Here is a 25,768-nt window from a genome sequence, read left to right on the forward strand (position 1 = left end):
TCTAAAAGAAGCACAAAGTGTAGAATAAATTTTATATAAATTTAGAATCAAAAGTGGTTAAAACTGAATTTGTGTATTTAGTCAAACCAGAAAACTCACTTAGATCAAAGTGCTCATTCCCTAATCAAATCTCATACACAAACAAAAAGAATTGTAGAGTTAACTTAACAGCTTTATCACACAAAGAAGAGAAAAATGTCTGTGCTTGAAACCGTGGTAGAGCCTTGATGTGGCTAAAATATGACTATAAATTGGTGAAATCAACAACAGGGAAAAACCTCTACCAATTAAATGGCTCACACATATTTAAAAACTATAAAACCAAGGTTATTATTATGCTGAAAACTAATTATTAAAAACGATTATGTTCTATCCTAGCTGTATTAAAGTTAATTTGAGGAATCAGAATCAAAATGGTTAAAATTGAGTGTGAGCAAATACAAATACAAGGAATAAATGGGCTGTACTTACACCATCTCTAAATCTGGTGGCAATTCACTTTCCTTTTCCCAGGTTAATATCTCTACTGCATACCGAAACATAATAGCAAAAATGTTATAAGTTCTTGCAATCACATCTTCTGATAAATGCACAAGAGGATCCTGAAAGAACAGAAAAAAAAAAATGCAACCATGTTAAATGTACATTAATTCTCCTTTTTCCCATTCTGCCTCCCTCCTCAAAACACTACTGTAAAAAGCTGACATCTTCCAGCTTCAGCTTCTCTTCAATTTGATCCTATACGTTACATCTCAGCAAATCAAACTTCCTAAAACATTCTCTTCATAATAATCCACATTACTGAATCATATGAACCACAATATTCCACGGCACTCCAATGCCTAATAAATCAATCTAAAAATTTTAGAATGGCATTCTAGGATCTTTAAACCTAACATCAAACCATGGTTACAGCTTCACATCCCTCTAATCCCCAATTTCCAGAATAAACAAAGGAATGTTATCTAAGGATGGACAAGTAATATTTAGTTTTATAGGTATAAAGGAGAACCTGATTTTGAGGATTCTAAAGGGGAGAAGTCAACAAGGTCAGAAAACTGCTCCTCGATGTTGTTAAGAATCACTCACTTTCTCTCAGCGAGTCAAGTTGTGTATGTATTTAACAGAGAACTTCGTATATTAGACTTAACAGTAAGTCACTAAATTTCAAGGTTAATGTAAAAAAGTATTACTATAAACATACTCTAAGGTTATCTTTCAGTCAAGGTTGGCAAAATGTTTTACACAATCTAATCTTAATGCTTTATCAAATCTAAACATGTTATTTAGCTTAATGGCTAAATAGTGTTATATTCATCTCTCAATAAGAAAATCAATATATTCCAACATCATTGAATGGGAACCAGCACATTCTTGAAAATATACATAACGATACAGAACATTTCTGTGCATCTTCACCAAGGATCAGCTTAGTGGAACTGATATAAAACAAATGGAGAAGGAGAATAATGTCAAGGATGAAGGAAAAAAGACAAAGATTCCTAAAGGAGATGGGTCTAGGGCTTAAAGAATGTAAGAAGTAAGAAAAAGATTTTCCAAAGTCTTATAGCACTTTTTACCTACAACTCTTCTCAATAAACTGCTTTATATGTCCCATCAAAAAAAATTTTTTTTTATACTGCTACCAAGGTTTGCTACTATTTCTTATGGAGACTTTAGAAGTTAACATGGCAAAACCACCTGCTACAAAGAAGGTACTGGAACTGGTACCTTCTGGCGATTCATAAAAGAGTGGCTATTAATCATAATACGAACCTCACACTGTACTAAAATAGAAAGTAGAACCAAAACTCAGTTTTCTTCGTGATACTATCTCACTATACAGTCATTCCATTTCTTACAATTACGTCCCATAATACAAGACATTTAGAGGATTGAAGAATTATGATAAACAGGATATATAAGAATTAAATGGTGTTGGGACAGAAACAACCGCCAATTCTTGAGAATCCAAGTCAGTAGTGTCCAAACTCTGTTCTAAAAATCCCAGGGCCTGGTAGAGATGTTTCCTATTTGAAATACACAACAGTTTAAAAACATATGATTATCCATATTTTAATTATTTTTTTGCGGTACGCGGGCCTCTCACTGTTGTGGCCTCTCCCGTTGTGGAGCACAGGCTCCAGACGTGCAGGCTCAGCGGCCATGGCTCACGGGCCCAGCAGCTCCGCGGCATGTGGGATCTTCCCGGACCGGGGCACGAACCCGTGTCCCCTGCATCAGTAGGCAGACCCTCAACCACTGCGCCACCAGGGAAGCCCATGATTACCCAAATTTTTAAATGGCCTATGGATATAGATTCTTCTGCCATCTTTGTATGCACATGTTAACTTCTTGAAAATGGGTTACTGATTAAAAAACATTATTTCTGAAGTGAAGAGATGCTAGGCTGTGCAAGCCTACTCATGTACAACGGTAAATTAAATGTTATTTGAATAGACTTCTGTTCCAAGTGCTCGTATCACAGCATAAGTCAGTTGGAATGAGAAAATAAATAACCATCTTATCCTATGTTGTATTATCTAAGACTAATAATTGTTTTTCATGACATTTATGTTAGAGAATGCAAGCCTTTGTGAGTCAACTTTGATTTATTCTTCTTCCAAACTAGAAGAATAGCATGCCGTTAAAAAGGTTACCTGTGGTTGGGACTTCCCTGGTGGTCCAGTGGTAAAGAATCCGCCTTATGATGCAGGGGATGCGGGTTCGATACCTGGTCAGGGAACTAAGATCTACATGCTGCAGGGCAACTAAGCCCATGCGCCATAATACTGAGCCCGCGTGCCGCAAACCACGGAGCCCATGCGCTCTGGAACCTGCGCGCCATGATTACAGAGCCCACGCGCCCCGGAGCCTGCATGCCACAACTAGAGAAGAGAAAACCTGCCACCACAACTAGAGAGAAGCCCACACACTACAATGAAGAGCCTGCGCGCTGCAACGAAAGGTCCCGTGTGCAGCAACTAGACCCAATGCAGCCAAAAAAATCAATCTTAGAAAAAAAGGAAAAAAAAGTAAGTACATATTATAATAGAGTTTAACTGTTGTCATATGCAAATAAGGTATGAATGAGGGTTTTCTCCACACTGCCCAACTAAAACTAGAAATAAACTAGAAACCAAAGTTATAAATCGACTTTCTAACAAGAAATAATATACATTCCAAATTACAAAAAATAAATTCATTAGTAATACTGCTTTTATCTGTTTATTATTGGGATTTCTTAATTAAAATTTTATTTTAAAAAAATTCCACTGCCAAAAAATGTTTTCAAAAACCAGTATACTGTACTGTCAGAGTTGTCTATACTACCTAGGTTTAAAGCCCAGCTCTAGCACTTACTGTGTGGGACACTGTAGGCAAGTTTCTTAATCTAAGACTCAAGCTTCCGCAGCTATAATATATGGGTAACAGTAGTATTTATCTTAGAGGGTTGTTCTGAGAATTAAATGATATAAACCAAGAATCGTATTTAGTATGATATTCAGCTACTAGTTACCACTGATCTGTATTCAAATGGGATGAAAGCAGCATTGGTAAGTGAAAATTTCAGATAAATTTTTCACTGAGGTTGTTCATTCAGTTAATATATGTTAATGAATTAAATTTCATTCCAAAAAGGATTTACAGCAACTTTTTTTGGCCAAGTGCAGCTTGCGGGATCGTAGTTGCCCGACCAGGGATTGAACCAGCGCTACTGGCAGTGAAAACATGGAGTCCTAACCACTGGACCTCCAGGGAATTCCCCTTCAGCAACTAGAATACATCCAGTGTAATAAAACAGTATTAAAAAATAGATATACAAAGCAGGTAAAATGAAAATAAAGGAAGGAAAATAAACTGAAGTCAAGGTAACATCTATTTATAAATGCCAATCATATAAATTTCCATACAGCTACTACAGACAAGCTGTTTTCAAGATGCCCCAACAAAAGGAAACACAGTCAGTTATGAGACTCACACGAAGAGAAACGTAACATTTCCTAATGCAGAGACCTAAGACAAATTTCTTACGGTTTTTATAAAGATCAACAAAGGAGACACTAGGAAAGGTACCATCCCACCAGCCTCTGTACTCACCCCCCATGCTCAAGGGCCCATTTGGAAAACTAGTTGGGCATTTATTGTCACGGTGATGGAAGATGCTATTACCATTTAATGAGTGGGAATTAGGTACAATAAACACAGTGCTTCTGGCAGTGTATACCTGGGGTCAGTAAAGGTTTTCTATAAAAAGTCACTAAGTATTTCAGTTTTTGTAGGCTACAGGGTCTCTGTCATAGCTACTCAGTTTTGCTGTTGTAGTGGAAAAGCAGCTATAGACAATACATGAACAATTAAGCGTGGCTATGTTGCCATAAAATTTTATTTATGGATAATGAAATTTGAATTTCACATAATCTTCACATGCCACAAAATAACTACCCTTATTGATTTTTCTTCAACTATTTAAAAATATAAAAACCATTCTTGGATTATGGTGGTGCCAGTAGCAGGTTGCAGACAAGATCCGGCCTGTGGGGCCAGGGTTTGCTGATCCCTGGCCTGTACAATGAAGAATGTCCCACCCCAAATGCCAAAAGTTGAGAAGACCTGTGGAACTTCTAAACACTACCCCAACAGAACTATATAATAAAAGTTTTTACAACTTTTTCTTAAGATGTAGGCTGAATGTATAACAAAAAAATTACATTCAATAAAAACAGTTCTATGATAGGCTAAAAAGGTTCATTTCAAATATTATATAGCTTTCTTCCATTTCAAGCATAAAATAGAAAAACCCTAGATAATGTATGGATTTAGTGAGTGGGGACCAGGTATGCTAAATATAATGTTATCTGTTATCTTTTTAATATCTTATAGTCTTCTCGAAGACTTCATTTCTCTTAACTGAATTCTTAAATAGGAATTAAATGACAAAGTCTGGAGGTTCGATTTTCTGTCAAGTTGCTGGAATATATATTCTCCAGGCAGGACCATACAATTTCAGCCAGGCAGGTTATTTTGCTGGCATCTTTTAAAAATTCAGGAAACTAACCAAAGTCTTCATTATTTGATAGCTACCCCGCTAATATATGAGGATAAAGCCGAGAGAGTAACTGCAGGCAGATTCATAATTTTTCTTAGAAAATTTAAAGCGAACAATCTGGTGGTATCTAGTACATTCATAATGCTGAGCCACAATCACCTCTATCTAGTTCTAAGACATTTCTATCACTTCAACAAAGTAAAACCCCTTACCCATTAAGCAGTTTTTCTCCATTTTTCCCTTCCCTATTCCCTGGCAACCACCAGTCTGTGTTCTCTACAGATTTATTTATTCTGGATATTTCACATAAATGGAATAATACAGTATGTGACCCTTTGTGTCTGGCTTCTTTCACTTATCCTGATGTTTTGAAAGTTCATCCACGTTGCAACATGTATCCGTACTTCATTCCTTTTTACAGCTAAGTAATATTACACTGTATGTTTATCCATTCACATACTGATAGACATTTTGACTGTTTCCACCTTTTGGCTATTATGAATAATGCTGCTACTAATGTGTGTGCATGTACTTATTTGAATACTTGTTTTTAATTCTTTTGGGTATATACCTAGAAGTGAAATTACAGGCTTACATGGCAATGTTTAACTTTTGAGGAATAGCCAAACTGTTTTCCACAGTGCTAAATCATTTTGCATTCCCACTAGCACTGTACAGAGTTCCAGTTTCTCTATAGCCTCGCCAACACCTATTTGCCACTTTTTTGATTACAGCCATCCTAGTGGGTGTGAAGTGGTATCTCACTGTGGTTTTGATTTACATTTCCCTAATGACTAATACTCTTGAGCATGTTTTCATGTGTTTGTTGGTCACTTGTATTATATCTTCTTTGGAGAAATGTCTATTCAGGTCCTCTGGCCACTTTTAATTGTGTTTTTTGTTGTTGAGTTGTAAGATATATATTCTGGATACCAGACACTTATCAGATATGACTTGCAAATATTTTCTCCCAGAGTCCTAAAGTTTTACACTAGCTTTCAATTTTTTTTCAAAAGCAAAACCATTTTTTCCAAATATGTCTTTGTTTGCCTTGCTTATATTTTTATATACAGAATGCCAACCCAGTATGTAAGAGATAAAAACAGAGCTGCTCCAATTGCAGTGGAGAAATCTGAAACCCTAATCACTTGGCATCTCTCTGTAGCAAATCCTAGAGCACATGCACAAAGCAAATGAAACACAAACAAATATATGTTTTCTATAGCACTGAATCATTCTGCACAAATTTTCATCTGTCTAAAACACAGTGAAACACAGTCTAAAAGATACTGTCCTACACCGTAAGTTCTCTGGTCGTTCTGTTAAAATATCTGAGACCAGGAAGACATGTGCACTAGGAAGGACTATTAAGGTCCACTTGCCCCAAATCGGTATCAGACCTACTTACTAACAATGCATAAGTTCTTTTAATGTACCCATCTCTCTGCCATTTAAAATTAAAATCTGAAATAAGGATCTTAAACATCAGATTGTCACAAACAGCAGAGTTTCAAGTATTTGTTTAGTGAGAGCCCATTATATCATTACAAATATCATTTAGAGAAAAATAATAAAGGATCAACAACAATTTTAGAAAGCACATATTTACAGCTGGAATGAGTATAACTTGTACTGAGCTATCATCCCAGTGTTTGGTCTCATCACATATCCAATGACACTGATTTACCAGGAGATGACGAGTAGGATTGGCTGCCATGTAGGACTACAGAAAAGAAAGGTATCTGATCTACAAAGTCTTAGTCACAACACAAACAAAAACCAACTAAGTTAACTGATCTACATATATAGGAAAAATAATTCCTTTAATAATAAATGAGGACTTAAAAAAACTCATATGCTTAAAATAAAACAAACAAATGCAAAAGTCCAAATTAAATTAAATTTCTAGAATTTCAAGTGTGTTCTACTAGTACTGGTATGCCATCCATAAAATGCAAAAAACTTTCGAAGTATATACTTGGTCACTGTTAATAGTGAGAGGACTATTGATATTTTATTTATCCATTGCTATATTATAACCTAATTCTTATGTCTGAAAATATTTCAAACACATGGTTAAGACAGTATTTCCTTAGGAACAATTTTGTGAAAATGTTTTTACCTCTTCTTCCTCAATTTCAGAGGTGTTAAGGTCATGTTTCTGACAGTAAGGACCCTCTTTCCAAGCTTCAGTATCACCACAGTCACAGAAACCTCCACCTCCTGATGTTGTCATCTTGAAAAAAAATTGTAAAGTATCTTGTCAATAAGTATTTACTGAGGGCTATTGGATTATAAATAGGAATATCAAGTGCTAAGGAAATAACGTTGCTGAAGTGTTAATTTCTTTGGAGGGATAAAATTAAATAAAATGCCAAACCTCTCAATGTTTTAAAGCTGATTTTAAATAAGCCTATAGGCTAATTTAAGTGATTTCAAAATAAAATAAGCTATTCTGTAGTGTCTAGCAAGCTACAGCTATTTTAAAGAGGTAAAATATGTCCACTTGCATGACTTCCTAATTAGGAAAATAACAAGGGCTTTCTTGCTAGGTTTTGGCTAAATTGGTATACTGCTGGTATCTATGCTACCAGGTTATAACGTAACAGATTCAAGAGTGACAAAGATTCCTATAGCTGCTATCTTCTACAAAAGTCTAATAAGAGTGCATCTGCATTAGAGAAAGTGACCAAAAAAACTACAGAAATAGTTTATTTTTCTTTTCTAACACTCTCTAAATAGCATTCTTTGAAAAGGAAACACTGAGTGCCTAGTCATAAAACCTTTTACCACCCGTGGGCTTCAAAATTATTCATGCTTCCTTAAGATGTAGCAATGATTCAAGGAATCTAGCAAGATAAAACCTATTATTTAATAATTAGTAGACTGGAAATTTTGCTTTTTTAAAAAATACTGTGAGAGTTTATGGATGGGTATGAGAAGGAAATTTTAGAAAGAGCCTTTCATATTTTGCCCAAAGTATTTGTGTGTTACATATCACAAGGTAATTAATGTAAACTCACAAATGACAGTTATTCTTAGGGGCTGCAAAGATATATGCCAAGAAACATGGGCAGGCAGCCATATGGAAAATGATAACATCACCCTATAGCTTTTATGCGTGTTCTGGTAACCAAAGATAGGTAGAACAGTTTAAAGGAAACTAGGATTCTCTTACTGATTTATGAAAATAAAAAGAACATATAGGGCTTCACTGGTGGCACAGTGGTTGAGAGTCCGCCTGCCGATGCAGGGGACACGGGTTCGTGCCCCGGTCCAGGAAGATCCCACATGTCATGGAGCGGCTGGGCCCATGAGCCATGGCCACTGAGCCTGCGCGTCCAGAGCCTGTGCTCCGCAGTGGGAGAGGCCACAACAGTGAAAGGCCCGTGTACCGCAAAAAAAAAAAAAAGAACATATAAAAATATGAATTCAATTTTGCAGCTGTTTTAGTTCACTGTTAACAATACTCGGGTAGAGGAAATAAAAACAAACAGGAGGAAAAGTCCTGAATCAAAAGTCTTGAATTAGTAAGATTGTAGTATTTCTTCTCTAGTTTTATTTGAGATTAGGGTGAAAAGTTCCAGCTACTAACAGTTCCCTAAATTTTTGAATGTTCATAGCTCTGTCTTCAGCTTCCAGTAGAGGAACGAGGACAGGCTTAGCAATAATCTGCCTATGTATTTTGTATCCCTGACTTAAAAGCAAACATACTTGATTTTTGGAAAAGTACTGATTGCATTACAGCAGTTAAAAAAAAAAATTGGTTAGTCTTATGTTCTGAAGTTGGCCCTTTTCTACATTGTAGTAGATGCCTCTTTAATATTAAGAAATGACAATTCTGTAGAAGCTGACCAACAGACAGAACCATTTCTTAATGGTATAATCCTGTCACTTTTACTTCATTGCTCACTCATCTCCCTTCAGAACCTCCCTCTTGCATTTTAACTCTCACCTTTATCCTCTAATTTTTGATAACTTGCTTTATAAACCTAGAATTATAAAGATAATAAACATTAAAAAAATAACAAAACAAACTAGTTGAAAACCAATACTGAAAGAGCTGTTATCTATAGTCTTTTAATCTTAAACCATGTGTTCCATGAAATCTGGATTCATAATTCATCTCTACACTGCCATCGTATGTTTAATGGTATTTGAGTAACACATTTCTTAAACCGCTTTCCCCTGTTTCAGTGTTAAATCTTGGAATTTTGAAAAGAAAAGGTATTGAGTATAAAATTCAATACTAGGTGTGGTTATTATCTGGATATTACTAACCCTATATCGATGGTCTCTGTGAATACTTCCCAAAAAGCACTCCATGCATAAAACACAAGTTGGATCAACTGCACAGTCTCTGTAAAGTTAAAGAAAAAAAAAAAATCAGAGTGTCATAAAATAACTGTATATTTTACCACATAATATTTCAAATTGGAATCCATCTTGGAAGAGCCAGAATAGTGAAATGCCTTAGTGTTAGAAGAAAAGAAATTATTTTTCCCAAAGATCTGTCAGATCTTTGATCAATGCAGTCAGCTTAAGAACCTGCTTCTCATACTGGATGTGCACTAGGGGGTCTTAGAAGGCACATATTACTAGAATGGCAATTTTCCCTAAAGATTTGGGGAAATCCTATTTTATATTAAAACACACAGATGTATTGGAATAGATTTTAAATATTATAAATTCTTAAGATATTTTAACTAATTTAAATGGCAATAACGTATTAAGTGTTCAATATACAAGCTGACATGGGTCTCCACACTCGGTCTGTATATCTGATGGTCACACAAACCTATGGTCCATAAGACATCCTGATGGGGGAGTAGGAGTTCCACAAAGTGAATGGGTTGACAGTGGTGCCTTCGATCATTTCATTTGCTTTTATCATACTGCCATTTAGATACATTTACAGATCATATCTTAAATAATTTCTATGATTCTATGAAATGAGATGAGGTGTCATGAAAATCTTTAAATTTCCCCTTATCCTTGTTTCTGTATCCTCATAAGCAACCACCCTACTATGCCTATTGTGTGCCCTTTAATTTGTATGTGTTCTTGCAAAATGTTTTGAATGCATGTATTTAAAAAAAAATTTATTTTTAAAATTGTAGTTGATTTACAATATTTTATTAGTTTCACGTGTACAGCAGAGTGATTTGGATATATATATGTGTGTGTGTATATATATATATTTCAGATTCTTTTCCATTATAGGTTATTACAAGGTGCTGAATATAGTTTCCTGTGCTATACAGTAAATCCTTATTGTTTACTGAATGCATGTATTTTTTTTTTTTTTTTTTTTTTTGTGGTACACGGGCCTCCTACTGCTGTGGCCTCTCCCACTGCAGAGCACAGGCTCTGGACGCGCAGGCTCAGCGGCCATGGCTCACGGGCCCAGCCGCTCCACAGCATGTGGGATCTTCCCGGACCCGGGCATGAACCCGTGTCCCCTGCATCGGCAGGCAGACTCTCAACCACTGTGCCACCAGGGAAGCCCCGAGTGCATGTATTTTTGATGTGTGTAAATCTTACTGTGTTATATCTCATTCTGTTCTTTTTCAATTCTGTAACATAATTCATTCATTTTGTATGTGCACATTTGATTTGCTGTTTCTGACTGGTATATAATATGCCATGGCATGTATCCAAAACATTTTTTCTCTCTACTATCCCTGCACCGGACACCTGGATTACCTCTAATGCCTTTCTACCACAAATAATGCTGCAATGAATATCCCTGTAAATGTTTTCTTATGGATCTGACTGAGATTTTCTTCGGCATATAAACGCAAGAGCAGAATTGCTGGGTCATACACATATAGAGTTTTAATTCTGAGTGCCATGCTACTGTCCAGAGTGGCTACATGTGCCCCAGCAGTGTGTAAGAGTTTTTTTTTTGTAAGAGTTTTTTTAACCTGCATCTTCATCAGCATTTGGTTTTTATCTCGTTTGCTAATATGTGCCAGCTTAACATATATGAAATATCTTACTGTCTTTTTTTTTTTTTTGGCTGCATTGGGTCCTCATTGCTGCACGTGGGCTTTCTCTAGTTGCAGCGAGCGGGGGCTACTCTTCATTGCAGTGCATGTGCTTCTCATTGCAGTGGCTTCTCTTGTTGCAGAGCACAGGCTCTAGGTGCGCGGGCTTCAGTAGTTGTGGCACACAGGCTCAGTAGTTGTGGCTTGCGGGCTCTAGAGCACAGGCTCAGCAGTTGTGGCACATGGGCTTAGTTGCTCCGCAGCATGTGGGATCTTCCTGGGCCAGGGCTTGAACCCGTGTCCCCTGCACTGGCAGGAGGATTCTTAACCACTGAGCCACCAGGGAAGCCCCTATCTTACTGTTTTAATTTGTATTTCTCTGACTGCTAATACATTTGAGCAACTCTTCATATGCTTACTGCTTTGAGGATTTCCTTTTCTATAAACTGCCTGTTTATATCCTTTGCCCATTTTTCTGCTGGGATTGCTTTCTTTATCTTGTTTATTTGCAGGAGTTTCCTATATAGTCTAGTATAGAGGACATTAATCACTTGGCAATTTAAACATTGCAAATATTGCCTCCCATTTGTCACATGTATATTAGTTTTGCCCATGGGGTCCTTTGTTAAATAGAGCTCCCTATTTTGATGCAATTAAATTTACACAAAAATTCGTTTGTGCTTTGAGGTTTTAGAAGTTCCTTCCCCAACCCTAGGTCACAAAAATATATATGTTTTTAAAGAAAATAATTTTCTTCTATTAAACCTTTTGGTTTTATCTTCCCCAGGTGTTTAATCCATCTGGAATCTACCTTTGCATATGACATAGGATAGAGATACTGTTTTACTTCTCCATATATAATGAGCTGCTTTTTCTAAAACCATTTACTAAACAACCTAACTTTTACCTATTGACTGTGCTGTCACCTATATAACATATTAAGTTCCCATATATCTTTGGGTCTATTATCTAAGCTCTCTAAGAGTGATCTATTTGTTTCTTCTTATACTATTCCACACGGTATTACTATGGCTTTTTGTAGTATTGATATATCTTAATATCTGATAGGGTAAATTCCCCGTTATTCTCCTTTTTTAAAGGTTGATTTAACTATTCGTGAATTATTATTTATTCTTCTACACAATAAGTTTACAGAGTTCCTCGAAAATACCCAGCTAAAATTTTGACAGAGATTATTTGGAATTTATTGATAAACTTCAGAAGTAATAATATCCTTATAAGAGTAAATTATCATGTCCATGATTATTTCCTATATCTTTTATTGAAGTTTAAAATTTTTCTTAATGAGGCCTGTGTATTCTTGATTAGACTAATATCTAGGTACTTTCTAGGTTTTGTTGTTTTAATGATACACATTTTTTAAAAATTTCATTTTCTAGCTGGTTAAGGATGATGAAAAGAAATAGTATTGATTTTTAAGACCCTTGATGAACTCAAGGCAGTTTTAATAGTTTGCTGATTCTGTTTTATTCCCCTGAAGTAAATGTGTATAGTCTGTACATAATGACAATTTTATCTTTTTCCTTACAGTAGTTATTCTGATTCCCTTATACTGTTGACAAGAACTTCTAGTAATATGTTAAACAAGAGCAGTAGTAGTAGGCACCCTTTTCTTACTTTAGATATTAAAGTAAACACATCTAAGTATTATGTTCACTGTAGGTTTACTAAGAAAGTGCTCTTCTAGAAAGAATCAAGCATTTATCTTGTCTTTCCTATATAAACTGTGCCTCAGGGTTATTGAAGGATCGATGAGGACTGTTTCTTTCATAAAAGACTAGCTTATAAACAAAGAAGAGATGATAAATTAGAGTAGCAACATTTTGCTACCCCCTAATGAATAACGATCCAGGCAGCAAGCATCAGTGACTGCTAAAACATTAGGTAAAAAGGCTGATGGAGGGGCTTCCCTGGCAGTGGTTAAGACTCCGTGCTTCCAACGCAGGGGGCACAGGTTAAATCCCTGGTTGGGGAACTAAGATCCCACATGCCACAGGGCGCGGCAAAAAACATCAATAAATAAGAGGCTGCTGGAGACCTTCACGATGGGTACTTGTGCCAGGTGCCTAAACCCACTGATCAATTTTAACAAAAGCAGCCAAGCATCATATACTTCCTGATATTAAGAATTAAGAAGTTATGCATCAGGCTTCCTTGGTGGTGCAGTGGTTAAGAATCTACCTGCCAATGCAGGGGACACAGGTTCGAGCCCTGGTCCGGGAAGATCCCACATGCCGTGGAGCAACTAAGCCCGTGCACCACAACTACTGAGCCTATGCTCTAGAGACCTTGAGCCACAACTACTGAGCCCACATGCCACAACTACTGAAGCCCACGTGCCTAGAGCCTGTGCTCCACAACAACAGAAGCCACCGTAATGAGAAGCCCGCGCACCACAACGAAGAGTGGCCCCTGTTCCCTGCAACTAGAAAAAGCCCGCGCAGCAACGAAGACCCAATGCAGCCAAAAATAAATAAATAAAAATAATAAAGTTGGGCTTCCCTGGTGGCGCAGTGGTTGAGAGTCTGCCTGCTGATGCAGGGGACACGGGTTCGTGCCCCGGTCCGGGAAGATCCCACATGCCGCGAAGCAGCTAGGTCCGTGAGCCATGGCCGCTGAGCCTGCGCATCTGGAGCCTGTGCTCCGCAACGGGAGAGGCCACAACAGTGAGAGGCCCGCGTACCGCAAAAAAAAAGAATAAAGTTCGTTAAAAAAAAAAGTTATGCATCAATAATTATGAAATTATTATCCACTCCCCCCCAATAATAGAAGTTAATCAAGCCTAGCTACCTGTTTCGAGGAAAGACAGGGATAAAAGAAACATTTAAGCAACACCATGGGGCCACAATCAGCCAAATCTAGAATGTGGAAAATTCCATAGAACAAATGACCTGGTTTCTTAGTAACATAATGGAAAAAAGAAGGAAGGAAAGAGGTAAAAGAGCTATTATAGTTTAAAAGAAAAAATGAAGAATAACAGCCAAATGCAATGTGTGAACTCTAAATTCACAGTTATGAGTCAATCAGGACAATTTCAACTCTGCTAGAAAGCAGATAATATTAAGGAATTAGTGTTAATTATTTTAGGATATTAATGGTTATAGAGAAAAAAGGTACATACTCAGTATTGATTAAAAAGAGCATGTTGTCTGGAATATGCTTCAAAATAATCTAGCAGGGCAGGAAAAAAGTGTATGAGAGTGTATGTGTGTGTATATAGATTAAAAAGAGTTGCCATATATTGATAATTGCTGAAGCTGAGCAATGATTCCCTGTCACGTCTATTGTACCACTCACCCTACCTTTATTATGTTTGAAACTGTCTATAATAAAAAACTTTAAAAAATCTAATATACAAATACTCAATAAAGTTCCCTTATATATTCTTTGTTTGCTAAGAATTAAATCACAAACAATAATTGAAATACATAAAATGCTTTTCTGAATCAAATCAGAAAAACATTTTTCTTTTCTCAACTATTAAAATGGTGAATTACATCAATAATTGTTTTAAAGATGAACTACCTTTGGATTGTTAAACTAAATTCCATTTGATCATGATGCATCACTCTTTTAGTATATTCTTGGATTCAGATAGCTAATATTTTATTTAGGATCCCTTTCATCTACATTAATAAGGGAAATGGCTTTATAATATCTCCTTTTGAATTTATCAGGGTTTCAAATCAAGCTTATTAAGTAGCTGCATAAAGAGTTAGGCAGTATTCACTCTTTCCCTCTTTTCTGCAGTAACTTGTTTAAGAAAGGAATTAACTGTTCCTTCAAAATTTGATAGAACTCACCCATACACAGTCATCCAGGTATGCGATTTTTGGGAGGGAAGATCTTTGATTGCCATTCCAATGTCTTCATACTATATTCAAGTTGCCTATCATTTTCCTACAAATTTATCCATTTCATCTACATTTTCAATTTCTTTTTAGCATTTACTTATTCATAATTCTCATATTTCGGAGGTTGTCAAACTTTCTTAGTTCATGGCATCTTTAGTGTCTCAACAGTTTCTTTCAGGGTATCACTAGACCAAATGAAACACCTAATCATTCTATTTATCAAACAGTTAGACTCAAAGAACTTAGTACCTGTTAGGCACTGCACAATTTCTCAAATCTTAGAATCAGACTGGATACCACCACCCTCATTTCTTATTCCACAGGTATTTGCTTTTTAATCACAACAACGGAGAGGGCCCAGGTTCGGCAAGAAATGACATCACTAAAAGGAATGCAGTGAGTGTACGTCTCAATCTTCATTCTGAATTTTATATATGTGTATCTTCTCTTTTCTTACTCAGTCTTCTCAGAAAACTACCTTAATAATTCCAGAGAGTAAGTATCTCAACTTTTTACTTTTGCTTCATTTTCTGATCTTTTTATTTCCTTTCTTCTTTTACCTTTGAGTGTGCTCAATTGTTCTATTTCTACAAACTTCCTGAACTCAATGTTTACCTTATTTTTCTTTTTTATCTTTGAAATAATTTTATTTATAGAAAAATTGCAAAAATAGTAGAGTTCCTTTACACCCTTACCAAGCTTTCCTTAATGTTAACCATAGTACAAGGAAATTGGACAAGGAAATTGTACCAAAAACACTGGTACAATATTATTAACTACAGACCTTATTCAAATATCATTGGTTTTCCCACTAAGGTCCTTTTTTTCTTTTCTGGATCCAACACAGGCTCCCACATTACATTAAATGTAATTTCTCCTTAATCTCCTCTAATCTCCAAAAGATTGACAGTTCCCCAGTCTTTTCTTGGCTTTGAGACCATAACCCTTTTGAAGAGTACTGGTTAGTTATTTTGCAGATGTTCCACAATTTGCGTTTGTGATGTTTTCATGATTAGACTGAGTTATGCATTTTTGGCAAAAACACCAGAGGAATGATGCTGTGTCTTTCTCAGTGCATCATAACATGGGCCACGTGTTGATCTGATATGCTTTATTACTGGTGATGTTACCTTTGCTCACTTCATTAAGATGGTGTCTGCCGGATTTCTTCACTGTAAAGTTGTTATTGTTCCTTTTGTAATTAAATATATTTGGGGAGATACTTTGTGACTATGCAAACATCCTCCTATTTCTCCTCAAAATTTCATCCACTAGCTTTAGCATCTACCAATGGATCTAGACTACAATTATTACTGTGTTACTTGCCTAATGATGATTTTCTGTTTTATTTATTAACTGTAACTCTTCAATACAGGAAAACTACTGAAAACATCCCTTCTCTCCCACTTATTTACTCAAAGAGTACGGACTCATGGATATTTATTTTATTCTATGGGTTATAATTTAATACTATCATTACTTATTTCATTACCCAAATTGTTTTAGCTATGGCCATTGGGAACTCTTTCAGTTTGGTCCCCATGCCCTTTCAACAGGCCCTGTTCCTTTTTGAGGACTTTCTTACCTCTGGCAACATAACATGTTCCAGGCTAATTTTTTATCTTCCTTGTCCCAGCCCTGGAATCAATCATTCCTCCATGGAACTCTGATTCTTTTTATTGGTCAACGGTATTTAGAAACCAGTATTTGGGTACCAGGCATGCTCACTGCTATGGTAGTTTCATTGTTTCTAGGCCCTTTCAGCAGACACAGCCAGGAAATGTATGTTTGTATAGTTTATTTTTATCCTTTATTTTTTTGGGCAAACATTTTAAAGTTATACATTTCCTTCTAAATACTACTTTAGCTATGCCCCCCAAATTTCAACATGTAATCTTATATTCAGTTCTGTTTCTAAATTTCCTCAGTAATTTCAGTGATTTTCTTTTACTTAATGTTAGCAATGTTAGTTCTCAAACTTTGTCTAACCTACTCTTTTGTTATTTGTTTCTAATTCTTTTTGCAATAAATATAGTGGGAGAACAATCTGCATGGCTCTAAGCCTTGAGAATTAAGTGAGGTTTGGTCTTTAAGACAAAATATACAGATCACTTTTTTATTTTATTTTATTTATTTATTTATTTTTGCGGTACGTGGGCCTCTCACTGTTGTGGCCTCTCCCGTTGCGGAGCACAGGCTCCGGACACGCAGGCTCAGCGGCCATGGCTCACGGGCCCAGCCGCTCCGCAGCATGTGGGATCTTCCCGGACTGGGGCACGAACCCGTGTCCCCTGCATCGGCAGGCGGACTCTCAACCACTGCGCCACCAGGGAAGCCCCAGATCACTTTTTTAAAATTGAGATATAATTCACATATTATAAAATTCGCCTTCTTAAAGTATACAACTTAGTGGTTCTTAATATATTTACAAGGTTGTGCAACTATAACCAACCAGAGCATTTAGAGAAATGTCTATTCAAATCCTTTGCCCATTTTTTAATTGGGCTGTCTTTCTGTGTCCCTTACGTTTTCTACCATAAATATTAAATTTGTCAAATATGAAAACTGCTACTTTAGCTTTCTTTTTTTTTTTTTTGCGGTATGCAGGCCTCTCACTGCTGTGGCCTCTCCCGTTCTGGAGCACAGGCTCCGGACGCGAAGGCCCAGCGGCCATGGCTCACGGGCCCAGCCGCTCCGCAGCACGTGGGATCCTCCCGGACCGGGGCACGAACCCGCGCCCCCTGCATTAGCAGGCGGACCCTCAACCACTGCGCCACTAGGGAAGCCCTTTAGCTTTCTTTTGTATCATACTTTTGGCCTGGTATATTTTTCTCCACTGTTTCTATTCCTATTTTTAGCAACTTTCTATTTTACTTTGCCTCTCACAGATAATATTTTGGGATTTTTAAAAATCTGAGAACCATTGTCTTTATATTTTTATATAATTATTAAGAAAAGTAAAGCCAGTGGCTTGTCCTCTAGGAGCCCATCATTTAACAGAAAAGACAAATGTGCATAGTTACTGTACCAGTCGTTAAATGCCATTATATTAAAGGTAAGTTGGGGGTTGGTGAAAGCACCCATCTCCAAACTCTCTTGATCATGGATCCCTTTTATTAGAATGTTTAGAGCACGCACCATCTATCTATATGTAAATATACTCATATTACATATATATTTATATTAATAAATTTATATTGATAGGTTATACATATGCACTGCTGTACTAATTACAGTCCCTCAATTATACTGTAACTGGAGTCCCAAGAGTGGCAAAAACAAGGCAGAAAATATATTTGAAGATATAGTAACCTAAATTTCCCAAATTTGGTTAAAGACATCAACTTACAGATCCAAGAGACTCAAGGAGCCCCAAGAAGATAAATACAAAGAACATATAGCTAGGCGTATCATAATCAAACTGTTAAAATTCAAAGATAAAGTAAAAAACTTGAAGGCAGCTAGAGAAAGCCAACACATTTCACATAAGGGAATATAGATATGCTAATAAAAGCTGACTTATCATCAGAAACCATAGAGGTCAGGATCTTAAAACACTGAAAAGGAAAAGAAAGTATCAACCCAAAATTCTATATTCAGGAAAATATGCTTTAAAAAAATGAGCACAGACTTGCAGTTTCCAGCCCAGCATGTAAGAAGTTTGGAGGTCGCCACTCTGTCCTAACAACAGTAAAAAGCTGAACAAACTGAAATATCAACAACTCTTCTTAGACAAGCAAGACAAGTGAAGTCATAGGGCAAACTGCTAACCCCAAAATTGGAGAGACCAACAGGAGAGAACAGGAGAGAACACAGAGAATAACAACTTATGAGAGCAGAAAGCCACTAGCACAAACCTCCACAGGAACCAGTGCTGAGGTAGGGAAACATGAACTGTAATTAACCAACTGTTGAAGGCTCAGTGTGATCAAGTTTGAAAAATTAAAAATTCCAGGAGGACTTCCCTGGTGGCTCAGTGGTTAAGAATCCGCCTGCCAATGCAGGGGATACGGGTTCGATCCTGGTCTGGGAAGATCCCACATGTCGTGGAGCAACTAAGCCTGTGCACCACAACTACTAAGCCTGAGCTCTAGAGCCCGTGAGCCACAACTACTGAAGCCTGTGAGCCACAACTACTGAAGTCCGCGTGCCACAACTACTGAAGCCCGCACGCCTAGAGCCCGCGCTCCGCAACGAGAAGCCACCGCAATGAGAAGCCTGTGCGCCGCAATGAAGACTCAACACAGCCATAAAAAAAAAAAAAATTTCCAGCGACCTGGTCATAGGGGGTCTCATACTTTAGTGGCTTTAATTTCCTGGAGTTCTACTAGGTTCTCACAGTGAATATCAGAGAAAAATTCTCTCGTGCTTCCAGCAGAAGATGGGTAAAAGGAACCACTTTGTAATATTCCAGAGCATTCTATTCTTAACAAAGTCTGCCTGCAGAAGAAACTATTTAATCAGAGCCTAACCTGCTGGGGTATTATCAGTCAAACTGACCTGAAAAAAGGGAAATACCCAATTCCAGTCCACTCTAGCCATCCTGTCCCAACTAAAGGGGGAATGCAGGGGCATTGAGAAACACATGTGAAGTTCACAGCTCAGAGGTACAGGCACACTAAAAGACTGAGACTTAATCACACAACTACGGAATGCTTCTACTCCCTGACCCATTACCACCACGTTATTTTTTTTCCTGTTACACATTTTCTAGCAGATGCTTTTTGTTTTTTTTAAATTTTATTGAAGTATAGCTGATTTACAGTGTTGTGTTAATTTCTGCTGTACAGCAAAGTGACTCAGTTATACATATATATATATTCTTTTTCATATTCTTTTCCATTATGGTTTATCACAGGATATTGAATATAGTTCCCTGTGCTATAATGTAGTACCCTGTTGTTTATCCATCCTATATACAATAGGATTGCATCTGCTAAGCCCAAACTCCCAACACTTCCCCCCCTCACACCCCCCTCTCCCTTGGCAACCACAAGTCTGTTCTCTATGTTTGTACCACCACATTATTAAAGGACTATTTACAAGATCCCTTTTACCCAGTATATCACATGTCTAGCGATCAAGAAAAATTTATAAGACACACTAAAAGACCAAAAAATACACTTTGAAGAGACAGAGCAAGCATCAAAATCAGACTCAGATATTGGAATTACCAGACCTGGAATTAAAAACAATTATGATTAATATGCTAACGGCTCTAATGGATACAGCAGACAGCCTGCAAGAACAGATGGGCAATATAAACAGAGATTGAAATCCTAAGAAAGAACCAAAAAGAAATGCCAGAGATCAAAAACACTGAAACAGAAATGAAGACAGACTTTGATGGACTTATTGGTAGATTGGATATAGCCGAGGAAAGAATCTCTGAGCTTAAGGATGTCTCAACAGAAAGCTCTAAGGCTCATGTATGGGAGGGGAGTTTGGGGGAGAATGGATACATGTATGTGTATGGCTGATTCCCTTTGCTGTGCACCTGAAACAATCACAACATTGTTAATCTGCTATACTCCAGTATAAAATAAAAAGTTAAAAAAAACCAAACCTTTAAATATACGTCTTGGGGGAAAAAAAGAAAGCTCTAAGGCTGAAAAGCAAAGAGAAAAAAGACTGGAAGGAAAACACAACAGAATATCCATGAACTATGGGACACCTACAAAAGGTTTAACATATGTGTAATAGGAATACAAAAAAGAGAGGAACGAGAGAAAGGAACAGAATATTGAAAACAATATTTATTGAGAATTTCCCTAAATGAATAGCAGGCACCAAACCATAAATCCAGGAAGTTCAAAGAACATCAAGTGGGATAAACACCAAAAAACCTTGTACCTAGGCATATCATTTTCAAACTACAGAAAATCAAAGATAAAGTCCTGAAAGAAGCCGGAAGAGAAAAACAACTTACCTACAGAAGAGCAAAGATAAGAATTACATCTGACTTTTCCTCAGAAACCATGCAAGCAACAGGAAAGCAGAGTGAAATATTTCAAGTGTTGAAAGAAAAAATGCCTACCAACCTAGAATTCTGTACCTACAAAATTATTCTTCAAAAGTGAAGGTGAAAGGAAAACTTTCTCAGGCAGCCAAAGTGGACTTGGGTTAGTTGTAATATATCACAAATTCTAGGGCAACCACTGAAAAAGGTAAAAAGTATATATAACACTGATATGTTATGAAAGGAGTGGCTATATCAACATCTGATAAAATAGACCTTAAGACAAGGACTAAGTACAAGAATTAATAAAGGTCACTGACATTTCATAATGATAAAATATATCAGTATATAGCAATTATAAATATCTATGTATGTGGTTAATAAAAGAGCTTTTAGATACATGAAACATAAACTGATAGAACTAAAAGAAGTAAACAAATCCACAATCACATTTGGAGATTTTCATACCCCTTTCTCAGTAATTGAAAGAACTAGTCATAAAAATCAGTAAGTATAGAAGACCTGAATGGCACAATCAACCACCTTGTCCTAATTGACATTTATAGATTACTCATCCAGCAACTGCAAAATACACCTTCTTTTCAAGTGCATATGGAATGTACAAGATTGACCATGTTGCTAAGTCATAAAACAAGTCTCAATAAATTTAAAGATTGCAACCTTACAAAACTTTAATTGTGTTAGAAACCAGTTACAATATATCTAGGAAAGTCTCAAATATATGAAAATTAAACAATGCGCTTCTAAATAACCCATGGATTAAAGAATAAAATATGAGCACATTAAATCAAAAGTTAAGTAGAAAGAAGAATAAAAGTAGAAATCAAAAAAACAAAACAGATAAAAAAGAAAACTAACAAAGCCAAAAACTGATTCTTTAATCAGTTTTATTAATCTTTTCAAAGACAGAAAACACAAATTACTAATATCAGAATGGAAGAGGGGACCTCACTACAGATACCACAGATATCAGCAGCATAAGGAAATATGCACAGCTCTATGTCAATAAATTTGACATTATACAATGAAACATATTTCTTGAAAAGTACAGTGTACCAAAATTGCACAAGATGAAATGAAGCTCTAAATAACTCTAGTAAGCATCAAAGAAATTTAATTTATCAAAAACTTCCTCTGAAGAAAATACCAGGCCTTAGTGGTTTGTTTTACTGGAAAATTCTTCAAATGCTGAAGGAAGAACTCATACCAATTTTATACAAATTCTTCAAAAATATAGGAAAAAGGAATACTTCTCAATTCATTTTATAAGGCCAGCATAACTCTGCTCTACCAAAACCAGATGAAGACATTACAAGAAAGTGCAGGTTTATATTATTATTTTCTTTTTTAATTTTTAAAAAACATATAAATGAACTTATTTACAATACAGAAACAGACTTACAGATATCCAAAACAAACTTACGGTTACCAAAGGGGAAACGTGTGTGGGGGTGGTGGTGATAAATCAGGAGCTTGGAATGAACATAGACACACTACTATATAAAAGACAGATAACCACCAAGGACCTACTATATAGCACAGGGAACTCTACTCAATATTCTGTGATAACCTATATGAAAAAAGAATCTAAAAAATATATGTGTATGTATAACTGAATCACTTTGCTGTACACCTGAAACTAACACATCATTGTAAATCAACTATACTCCAATGAAATTAAAATATGTATATATATTTTTGGGTACGGGGGCCTCTCACTGCTGTGGCCTCTCCCGTTGAGGAACACAAGCTCTGGACACGCAGGCTCAGCAGCCATGGCTCACGGGCCCAGCCGCTCCGCGGCATGTGGGATCCTCCCGGACCGAGGCATGAACCAGTGTCCCCTGCATCGGCAGGCGGACTCTCAACCACTGCGCCACCAGGGAAGCCCCTAAAATATTTTTTTAAAAAAAAGAATGGCAGAGGACAGGGAAAAGGTAGCTGAGCCCTGAATGATATGATTGAGCCACTGAATCAAGCAACCTGAAAGCTTGCCCCATCTCTGCACTTGCTGTTCTGACAGGTTTATGTTATAAGTGACAGTGTTATATTAAGGTTTTTTTGTGTCTGTAATCCATGAAATGTACAGACACAAAAACACCTTAATATAACACTAGCAAACTGAATCCAGCAATATATAAAAGTTACAATACATGATAATCAAGTAGAGTTTATCTCAGTAATGAAAACCATTTGGAAAAATATCAGTCAATGCAATCATTAATGGAATAAAAACGGAAAATTATGACAATCTCAATAGATGTAATAAAAGCACCTGACAACATTCAGTCATTTTAAAAAAACAAAAAACAACCAAACAAAAAACACCACTCAGCAAACTAGGAATAGAAGGGAAAGTCCTCAATGAGATAAAGGGTGTATATCAGAAAACTATACCTAACATCATATTTAACAGTAAAAGACTGAATACCTCCCATCCAAGGCAAGGATGTCCTACTTTCACCAGTGCAATAAGGCACAAAAAAATAAAAGACAGAAAGACTGTAAAGGAACAAATAAAACTGTCCATTCAGAGAGGACACAATTATGCAAAAATCCTAAGGAACAAAACCCAGAAGATAACAAAAACTACTAGAACTACTAAGCGCATTTAGCAACGTCACAGGACACAGGATCAATATTAGAACCCAACTGTATTTCTTTATATTCACAGAAGAAAACTGAAATTAAAACTAAGAAACTAGGGGCTTCCCTGGTGGCGCAGTGGTTGAGGGTCCGCCTGCTGATGCAGGGGACACGGGTTCGTGCCCTGGTCCGGGAAGATCCCACATGCCGCGGAGCGGCTGGGCCTGCGCGTCTGGAGCCTGTGCTCCGCAACGGGAGAGGCCACAGCAGTGAGAGGCCCGCGTACCACCAAAAAAAAAAAAAAAAAAAACTAAGAAACTAAAACTAAGAAAAAAGAATACCATCATAAAATACTTAGAGGTATGTATAAATTCCACATAAAAACAAAAGACACGGTTAAAAGAGATTAAAGAAGATCTCAATAAATGGAGAGACATAAGATGTTAATGGATTGGAAAACTCAATATTGTTAAAACGTCAATTCTTCCCCAATTGATCTATAGATTCAACGCAATCCTGATCATAATCTCAGCAGTCTTTCTTAAAAATAAACATTGACAAGCTAATTCTAAAATTTATAAAATGCAAAGGATCTGAAACAGACAAATGAAACTTTAAAGGAACAAAAATGGAATCAACTCAAAGTTTACTACAAAGTTACAGTAATCAAGTTAATGTGGTTATTGGCATACGAATAGCCATATCAATGAATGGAATTGATTAGTGTTCTGAAATACACCCACACTCATATGGGCAAATGGTTTTTGATAAGGTACCAAAGCAATTCAATGGGCAAAAGAATAAACAGTGCTAGAACAACTGGATCCCCACATGTAGTAAGTAAATGAAACTCAACCCCTACACCTCAAGCCATACAAAAAAAAATTAGTTTTGAGACAGATCACAGACCCACAAATAAAATCTAAAATTTCAAAGTTTATGGAAGAAAACTGAGAGAATGTCCTTCCCACCTGGGAGAAGGCAGACATTTCTTTAACCCAGGAAACAATCATCATAAAATTTAAGTTGGTAAGTTAAACTCCATCAAAATTTAAAACCCCTGCCATCAGAAGACACCGTACAGGGACTTCCCTGGTGGCCCAGTAGTTAAGAATCCGCCTGCCAATGCAGGGAACATGGGTTCGATCCCTGGTTCGGGAAGATCCCACATATCATGGAACAACTAAGCCCGTGCACCACAACTACTGAGCCCGCGTGCCACAACTACTGAAGCCCGCGCACCTAGAGCCCGTGCTCTGCAACAAGAGAAGCCACCACACCACAACAAAGAGTACCCCCACTTGCCACAACTAGAGAAAGCCTGCGAACAGCAACGAAGACACAGTGCAGCCAAAAAAAAGACACCATATAGGCAAGTCACAGACTGGGAGAAAATATTCACAAAACATGTCTGACAAAGGACTCGTATCCAGAACACATAAAGAACTCCAGAGAATTCCCAGCAGTCCAGTGGTGAGGGCTCTGCTCTCTCACTGCCGAAGCCCCGGGTTCAATCCCTGGTTCGGGAACTAAATCCCATAAGCTGCACAGCACGGCTGAAAAAAAACACCACAAACACAAAGAAACAGAACATATAAAAAACTCCAAAACTCAGTAATAAAAAATATACAGAAGCCAATAAAAAACAGACAAAAGACTTGAACAAAAACTTCATTAGTTAAATGGGCAATGAACACATGCAAAATTGCACCAACATCATTAGTCATTAGAGAAAATTAAACCCATATTGAGATATCACTATATAGAACAGCTAAAATTTAAAAGACTGACAACATCAAATGTTGGTGAGAATATGGAGCAAGTGGAACATTACTGGTGGGAACAAAAAAAAATTTTAGAAAAAGTTTTGGCAGTTTCTTGTCAAGTTCAAATAGACCTGCCCTTTGACACAGCAATTCTACTCCTGGAGATTTATCCATGAATATTTAAACATATGTCCACAAAAAGACTTGTTTTGCAAATGGCTGTAGCCAGCTAAGGGTGCCTTCTCTTAGATAACAGTTTAGAAAAGCCTATTTTAATGGTGTCTTAATATTCCTAAAATGTTTCATAAAAAGCTGAAGATTTTTAATAGTGCAAGATTTATTATCTGGTATTTTATTTTATTTTATCTTATCTTATTTTTGTTTGGCTGCGCCGTGGAACATGTGGGATCTAGTTCCCCAACCAGGGACCAAACCTATGGCCCCTGAGGTGGAAGTGAGGAGTCCCAACCACTGGACCGCCAGGGAATTCCCTTATTTGGTATTTTAAACACACAGATTTA

The 25,768-nt window shown here is 36.8% G+C and overlaps 1 protein-coding gene across 9 annotated transcripts in view; it reads right to left on the reverse strand.

Annotated features, from left to right (window-relative positions):
• Window positions 1-25,768, reverse strand: part of UBR2 (ubiquitin protein ligase E3 component n-recognin 2) — a 123,789-nt gene that overhangs the window by 71,920 nt on the left and 26,101 nt on the right. For 8 of the 9 annotated variants that reach the window (XR_016394612.1, XM_089918707.1, XM_089918706.1 and 5 more), the window contains exons 3-5: window positions 9,332-9,410; window positions 7,173-7,286; window positions 472-602 (exon numbers count right to left, since the gene is read on the reverse strand). Coding sequence is in view for 8 of the 9 variants with exons in the window: in XM_089918707.1 (XP_089774833.1) it covers window positions 472-602; window positions 7,173-7,286; window positions 9,332-9,410 (324 nt within the window). In the remaining variant the exon portion in view is untranslated. The remainder of the gene's footprint in view (window positions 1-471; window positions 603-7,172; window positions 7,287-9,331; window positions 9,411-25,768) is intronic. The other variant, XM_089918711.1, reaches the window with a different exon arrangement.

Source organism: Delphinapterus leucas, chromosome 10 (genome assembly GCF_059928025.1).
Source record: "Delphinapterus leucas isolate spDelLeu-1000000601 "Yukka" chromosome 10, BTC_Dleu_Yukka2, whole genome shotgun sequence".
Classification (NCBI taxonomy): domain Eukaryota; kingdom Metazoa; phylum Chordata; class Mammalia; order Artiodactyla; family Monodontidae; genus Delphinapterus; species Delphinapterus leucas.